Raw genomic sequence first — 8,107 nt, forward strand, 5'->3', positions numbered from 1 at the left:
TCAACAGAAAGCAGCTTTTGACTTATACGAGGAATAGTCAGTCTTCATTTGTTACTTGTTATTTTGAGATGACCCGAGCAGCTGGGGATGAGCTCAGAAGGCTTTGGTCCCCCCAGCAGCCTGGACCTCAGTCAGACAGGGTCGGCACTGTGCTGTGTTGTGCCGCTGCTCATCCGGCTGCGTCAGCAGATTGCCCATGTCAGCAATTCTCACTATTACAAAATCGGGAAATTCACGGTGCAAATAGTGCAGATAACGGGGACTTTTTTGGACAGTCAATGAAAGTCAAGACCAGGCCCTAGAGAGTTCTGCGTCACAGTCTATTTGCATCGACAACCCAAATCCTGCGGCCCAGGGACGTGAGAAGAGCAGAGGAGAACAGAGCGGGGCAGAAGCGGCGCGGCGCTGCCGGCCCCGGAGGAGGCGCCCGGGGAAACCGAAACTCGGCGGGCGCTGCGCTGCGCTCCGCCCCGGCCCGGCCATGGCCGTCGTCATCGAGCTCGAGCGGCTGCAGGGCGTCCTGGAGCTGCAATGCTCCTGCTGCCTGCAGCTCTTCGCGGAGCCGGTGCGGCTCACGGGCTGCGGCCACAGCTTCTGCCGGGGCTGCATCCTCCAGTACCGCGCGGGGCGGCTCCGCGCCCCCTGCCCGCTCTGCCGCAGCGGCTTCGAGCTCCAGCACCTGCGGCCCAACCGCGAGCTGGCCGCGCTGCTCAGCCTCATCCCGCGGGAGCTGAAGGAAAAGTTGGAAACGCAGGAGGAGCCGGAACCCTATGGAGCTGCTGCCTGCATCGACCGGAGCTCGGCAGGGCGGAGACCTGCGGAGAAGGTACGGCCGGAGGCAGCCCGGGGCTCCATCCCCGACATCCAGGAGCTTTATCCCCCGACAGCCCGCGGCTCCTCCGCGACACATTCCGGGGGTGATATCCCCCGATACCCAGGGACTCCTGCCCGCGGCATTCTGGGACAGCACCCAGCGGCACCCTCGGGCCAGCCCGGGTTCCGTCCCACGGCACAGTTACACAGTGAGCACGTTCGGCTAACACAGTGCTCGGGGCTCATGGGTGGTGTCTGACACACTGAGAGCTGCACAGCTGAATTAGAAGAACTAATACCTGTACATGCTCAGCTGATACAGAATAGTAACAAGTGACTTGTTTGTGCTGGGTGTTATTTATTGCATCAGCATTGCATTGGAGACTGCCGGAAGGACACAGCATTGTTAGACAGTTCTACAGCTCCACCCAGCTTCAGGGCACGAAATGGGACAGGTTCATGTTCTAGGTCTCTGCTTAAAACGACTCCCAAAGGAGGCGATGAGAAAAATGTGTTGACCTTCATTATCTTAGTACGTATGTATCTTATTCAGTCAAGCTAAGAGCATATCGAAGCTCACAATTAAGTCACGCAGTCGAACATGTAATTAATTGCTGGCTGTTGTTGTTGACTTAATTGTGATTATTCCTACTCAGAATTGTGTCTTTCAGGCACTTCCTCAACCAGTCCATTGCTCAACTAATGTCAGTGATATAGGGAATTTTTATTATCCTGCTGCTTTACCTAGTCATGCTTTCTCTGAGGTTTATATAGGTAAATAGTCCAATGTGTCACTTTAAAGGAGGAAGAGATATGGGAGAGCTCCAAGCAACAAGAAATAACTGCAGAGACCATCCACCTGTTGAGGAAAGATCTCAGTAAAACAAAGGTACACGTTGTATATTCATCATCTACAGTAACTTTCTGTTTCCACTGTTCTGGGCTGGAGATGTGACTGACTGCAGGGTTGCCTTCCAGCTCAGAGCAGGAATCTGCCTTTTTGTTTCCTTTTCTGTCAGAATTCTGTTTTTACTGATGAAGATGGATATATGGCATCGGCTGCACTAATTTGTGTCTTGGCTGGCACAAAGGCCACTGGAGCTGTGCATTGTTGCATTTTTCTGGTTATCCCAGGAGTAGCCTGAGTGTTTCTGGTACACTTAGATGCAAATTACAAATCAGAAGAGGAAGTACTGAACTTTCTGAGTTGTCAAGCAGAGTCCACTGGCCATAAAATAGTCATGATCCTTAACATGCCCCAAATTTCATTGCATGTAATGCAGGATAGTGTCAATTTTTTTTTTCTTTTTTTCCTTTGAATAAAGTTTTCTGGTCTGCAGGGGTCAGTCAAAGTACACGTTAGATGGGGCACTGATTTTCATATTCTGTGCGTCTTTCCTAGCCACACAATGGACTCCATATTTTCTGCCTTTCAGGAATATACATCTCAGATCAAAAGCCAGATTACTAAAGATTTCTGTTGCATGAAGGAATATGTTGAAAGACAGGAGAGAAACACACTGGTGTTCATTGAACAAGAGCAAAAAGCTGCTCAACAGAAAATTGAAGAGATTATTCACCAGCTCACAGACATCAAAGCCCAACCTGTAAGTGATGAAATGAAGTGGCAGAATCTGAGTAGAAACTCTCAAGCTCAATGTCTGGGATAGCTGGATATGTTCAGAGCACCTTTGAGGGCCCCACTGCCCCATCCTCATAGAGACAATGGTGCCAATCCATGGACATTGCTGTCAGCAGGGAGAGTTTGGAGTGAGGAATTCAGAGGAAAAAAACTACTGAAAAAAGCATGGGCTGGGAATCCAATTCAGAACTAGATTTTTTCCAGGGATATTGGTGAGCTGGAATGAAGTGTGAGCTGCACTGCTGAAATCCAGTCCTCAGTCAAATCTAAAGTCGAGATCTTTCATGATCTTTTTATTTTCCAGAATTTGTATTTACACATAGGTATGCAAGTTAAAGAACTCACAGAGTTATTAAATGTTTTGTAACAACTTTCTTGGGGAAAACACATCAAGGGCCCTCAAAGGATGTAACTAAAGCCCTTCAGATTGTGCAGAGCCCGTTTTGATGTTGAAAACAACAATGCCGAGTGATGCAAGTTAGCCAGCAGGAATTTGGGGTGGAGCTGACGCCTTGAGGGCTGACCTACAACAGAGACTAGACAGAGTTAAAGTCGGTATTTATGGAAAGGCCTTCAGGGCAGGACAAGAGCCTGGCCAGGGCTACACCCGAGATGGACCCAAAATGGTCACAAAATGGACAACAGGTCACGAGGTCTCACACTTTTGTCAGTTTTGGTCCATTTGCATATTGGGGTTAATTGTCCAATTATAGCTTCAGGTTATGAAGTTCCATCCTCCTTGTTTGCTCTCTTCAGTTCCCGTCTGTTTATGCTTTTGGGCTTGAAGCTTGTAGGGGTTGTCCTTGGTCTCAAACTGGAACGAGATTGTTTTGTCTACCTACACTGTGAAGAGAACTTACTGACGCTTATGAAGCTCAGAGCTACACACCTAGGCAGCACAGAATCTGAAAAATATGAAAGTTAAAACTTAAGGTATCACCTTAAGAGACAGAATTGGACTTCCAGGACCCAGGCACAGGTGCCCACACTGGGATTCACCTGATCCAGGGTCCTGTTACAGGCAGTGAGGAGAAATGGGTGCGTTCAGAGTTATCTGGCCTGCTTGAGATATGCACCTGCAGAGGAGATTAATCCAGCCTCCAAAAGGCTGTTTCCTCCTACAGACTGTACACACAAAGAGAGCGACTTCAGGTGTAGATTTCCGCAAATTCTAAATTAAGGCAAACTAAGCTTACCCTTTCTTGGCACTAATCCATTTTCAAACTTTTGGTTTCAGTTCTAGAAGAAGGAAGTTTAAAAAGAGTAACTTTCGTATTCATATGAATTCTTATGGGAATTGTAATATATATATATAAAAGAAAAATTAGTCACATTTTCAGTTTTCTTAGGGAAAAGACTTTTTTTTTTAGTAAGAATATACTTCATTATTTTCTGTAAGATTTCAGGTTGGCTTGCTGAGGTAACTGTCCTATAAAGGAAATTTTTGATAGAAATAATAAGATTCTTGGAGAGATCACTGCTCTTTTTCCACTGGGGCTTTATATTATATTGATCTGCGAGATGAAATAACTGTTTTTATTTACATCTTTCCCTTGACACTTTGTCATTATTAGAGTGACTTATCTGAGAGGCAGAGGTATGAAGGCTCAGCTTTAACAATTAATAAAATTACAATTGTTGAGAAGCTTAATGTTGTCAAAAGTGCTGTAGAAGATCTTAAGAGAAAATTGGAGACTTTACTCTTGGAGAATTATGCTCAGCAACTCCCACCAGGTGAGTTTCCCTTATTTTGAAATCTTTTTCTTAAAGGCAGTGGATCTAGGAAATAGAGTAAAAAAATTTCTTTGTGCTTATGAAATGCATGTGCAAATAAAACAAGAAACATGATACTCAGCAAAAAAATAAAGAACACTAAAATTTTTTAAGACAGAAACTGCTTTACCCATCTCACTCTTCCGACAGTTCCCTTCTGACCACACCAACATAGAGTGCTTTGTTAATTTTGGGTAAAAATGTTTGCCTGCACATCCTTTGTAATTTATACAACCAAAAAAAGCAACTCCTTGTTTTGTGCTGGAACCAGTAGCTGGGTTTATTTAAGGTGTGTTTTCCTTTAGAAGTTTAAATCCTTCCTATGTGTATTTTGAAGAAGTGCCTTAACACTGCACTTATTTTTGTATTTAGTGCAGCCTCCAGACTCCCACCAGGAGCCAAGCGTCAGCGCATCATCTCCAGAGTCTGCAGCTGGAAGTCCTGAACCAGCCATCTCCAGCCAGTTTTCTCAGTGTAAGTATCCAAGCCAGCAGGACTCTTAACAACATCCAGGTGACCCTGAGACTGGATTTGCTGAAGAAAACTGACCTTGCCAACAGCAGCAGGAGATGGGGCTGTTTATTGAAGCTTGGAAACACAGTGGAGTTGCCATGAAGTAATCAGTTACTGACTGATTACAATGTAATGTAACACTGTACCTGAGTACAGATGTAAGATAAAAAAAAAGAGATAAGAAACCTGTTTCATGTAAACTGTGTGGTAGCTTGTGCTGGCTACAGTCTGAGCTGGTATACAGGAGTTACTGCACCTCAATGATCTTTGCTGTTAAGCTGTAATTACTCCAGCTGTTACTTGAATTTGGCATCATTTTGACAGGAACATTTTTGCAATCAACACATTCTACTACACCTGTAGCTTAACACAGAAAACAAATGTTTTTGCTGATATAATATGTAAGAACTTGTCCCAGTGAACAGACAGCTGTAAGCTCTGTTAAGGTAAGCATCCTATTTATTATTGACCAAAAAGTAATTTTTTAAAGAAAGATTGTGTCTGGGAGTAAAATCCATCTTGTAGGGTGTTGCAGCATCCCTCTTGTTAGAGGGTAGAAATGAGCTGAGACACAGACTTCTTGTTTATCACAGCATGAAAAGGGTCCTGGTTTATTCCTCTTTACAGCTCAGCCATCCTGACTCCAATTACTCACTGACCCTGGCTGCAGCAAACTCCTGCTGGAGGTTTCCCTTGTGGCCTCTGATTGCTGGGTATTTCCTGCTAAACTTTGACTGCAGGTTCTAAAAAGAGGCTCTAACTGCAGACCCAGACTGACCTCACAGCCAGAATTCTCTCTCCTTAGGATCTTCCTCATCAGCTAACCCCCTCCCTTTTATCACACTTACCTTTATTTGATATAGCTGTGAGTCATGGGGGTGAGACTCTATTGTGTAATTAATACAGTTACTTATCAGGGGCGAGGTCAGCTGTGTTCCCTTCTCCTGCAGTAGGGTACAAGGTACTCTCACCTTTCCACTGGAGTGCATATGAGTCTGTCATGGATATATTCCACACTTGTGCCTGTTAAATGTTTCAGTATGCCCAGGATACAGTTGATAGTGATTGGTTGAGGGTTCTGGAATTTTGATTCAGGTTTATGGTATGATCATTGGGTTTCATTTCTATTCTGGAGCAGGGATGCACCTGCCTTCCTGTTGCCTGCCTGTGAGAATATTTCCCTTTTTATCTTCCAGGGGCAGAAGATGTGACTTTGGACCCTAGAAGAGTACACGAGCGCTTGGCACTTACAGCCCAGAATAGGAGAGTGATGGTTTCCAGCCACCTGACCACTTACCAACCATCACCCAGAAGATTCTGCATCAGCCAAGTGATGTGTTCACAGGGCTTCTCTACTGGGTGTCACTACTGGGAAGTAATTACCAAAGACAGTGATGGATGGGCTGTTGGAGTTGCTCATGAAATGATTGGTAAAAGGGACAAATTGGGAAGAACTGAGCATTCCTGGTGTGTAGAATGGCTGGGTCCTAAAAAACAGCTGTCAGCATGGCATAAGGATCAAGAAACGTTATTACACAAGGACAAACCGCTGAAGGTTGGAGTTTTCCTGGAGCTACAGAAGAAGACTGTGTCATTTTACTCCATCGCTGACAAAGAAATGCTTTTGCACACCTTTGAAATCAGTACCTCAGATCCTCTCTACCCTGCATTCTGGCTGTACACTCTAGAAAGAAATGGATCTTTGACTATAAGTCAGCCAAACAGGAGATAGAGCCTATAGAGAATAGGGACAATTTTGCCAATGACTGCAGAGTTTCTATAAAAGCCTCAGTGTTTAGCACAGGAGTGTACCAAGGAATGAATGCATAACTACCCAGGCTTTCCTGGGAATCAGTAACTGATTCTTCTGTCTGCTCTGCTTCTCCTCACACTCTGCTCTGGTCTAGCCATACTTCATTAAAGCAATTCCAGCCTATGCTAAAAGCCGTAACCACCCCTGTAGGAATCAGGTGCATTTCTCAAGCAGCTTTACATAGTCCCAGGATATTTGTGGGAACAAATGTACTAAGGAAGCTCTAATGTTGGGGATAAGCCTTTCTCATGGACTTCATTATTCCTTCTTTGATATAAAAAATACAGAAGAACAGATTATGCTGTTACTTTCTGTCAAGTGAGTTTTCTTTAGACAGATCTGATTGATTAAGGAACATTCAGAGGGCAAGAATGTTACTGATCTTAGGTATGTAAATCTTTCCCTTTAGGGTCAGCACTAACTAGGAAACAGGCTTTGGATTTGAGGACCTGACACTTCAGGGAAGTGTCCCAGAGGAACATGATCTCATTGGAACCATATTTTAGTCTTGCCCAGGCCAAAGGGTTGTCAATCCTGGTGGTGGTTGTGACCATGGGCATGGTTGTGGAAGCAGATGTTCAGGTATGTTTATACCAGGTAATAAATCATGTGGTCACTTTACTGCCCTTTTGAAGGGTCTGCAAACAGGACTCTGTCATGGGAAGGAACATCTGGTCTTGTCAGCAAGCCTGACAAAGAGCAAGAGGTTCTCAGTTGCCTGTGGAGGGTGAAGGGACCAGAGCTGAGGTGCCACAAAACCTATGGACAGCTTGATTTCTGAGAGATCCACTGCTTCGTGCAGGCAAACTGAAAACAGCATTCCCAAGAAGCAAAAGCTTTTTCATGAAGACTGTAGCATTTCAGAATTGTCAAAAAAAATAGTTTATTGTTAATAAAGTGTGTGGGATTCAACTGTTGCGTTTAGTGGAATGGAGCTCCTTGGCTTCTAAAGTAACTGAAAGAACTGCTGCTCATTTTCAGTTAATTTCTGCTGTCACTGAATACTGATGGACTAAATGCACGTTCGTATGATGTCAGGGGTGTGTCTTTCAGCATCTCCAAGGTTGGGGTAACTATCCGGGGATAGCCAAAGCCACTACCTGGTTAGTATTGAGGTGTCCTTTGCTGGTTCACCTGGAAAAACCATAGCTAGAGCATGAATTCACCGCACATCGTTAATTTCCCACACACACGAGTTGTGCCGTGGTTGTCCCAGGGGCAGCAATTTGTTATGGTTTGGATCACAGCAACAACACAGAACACACAGTGCAGATGGGAACCCGCTGTGTCACTACTTGAACATTGGGAAGAATTTCCTGATTAGGTGATTAAACATTGGTTGGAGTCACCATCCCTAGGGCCGTTTAAGGAAAAACTGGACATGGCACTCGGTGCCGCGGTCTGGTCGGCACGGTGCTGTTGGCTCATAGGTTGGACGGGACGATCTCGGAGGTCTTTTCCACCCTCTCTGATTCTGTGATCCCGGTGCGCTCCGAGTGCCCCGGGCTGTCCCTCAGCGCTCGCTGCGCTCACGGCGGGCCCTGGGGAGCCGC

The 8,107-nt window shown here is 45.3% G+C and overlaps 1 protein-coding gene across 1 annotated transcript; it reads left to right on the plus strand.

Annotated features, from left to right (window-relative positions):
• Nucleotides 1-481: 481 nt before the first annotated feature.
• Nucleotides 482-7,451, plus strand: RNF135 (ring finger protein 135). The gene is made up of 6 exons (XM_040081984.2): nt 482-826; nt 1,616-1,702; nt 2,250-2,420; nt 4,030-4,189; nt 4,601-4,702; nt 5,938-7,451. The coding sequence occupies exons 1-6, from the start codon at nt 482-484 to the stop codon at nt 6,471-6,473; spliced, it is 1,401 nt and encodes a 466-aa protein (XP_039937918.1). The 3' UTR covers nt 6,474-7,451.
• Nucleotides 7,452-8,107: the final 656 nt, after the last annotated feature.

Source organism: Hirundo rustica, chromosome 18 (assembly GCF_015227805.2).
Source record: "Hirundo rustica isolate bHirRus1 chromosome 18, bHirRus1.pri.v3, whole genome shotgun sequence".
NCBI lineage: Eukaryota > Metazoa > Chordata > Aves > Passeriformes > Hirundinidae > Hirundo > Hirundo rustica.

Coding starts and splice junctions, on each gene's coding strand:
- RNF135 (XM_040081984.2), top strand. CDS start 482: ATGGCCGTCGTCATCGAGCTCGAGCGGCTGCAGGGCGTCCTGGAGCTG. Junction 827..1,615: donor GGCGGAGACCTGCGGAGAAG/GTACGGCCGGAG, acceptor GTCACTTTAAAG/GAGGAAGAGATATGGGAGAG. Junction 1,703..2,249: donor AAGATCTCAGTAAAACAAAG/GTACACGTTGTA, acceptor TCTGCCTTTCAG/GAATATACATCTCAGATCAA.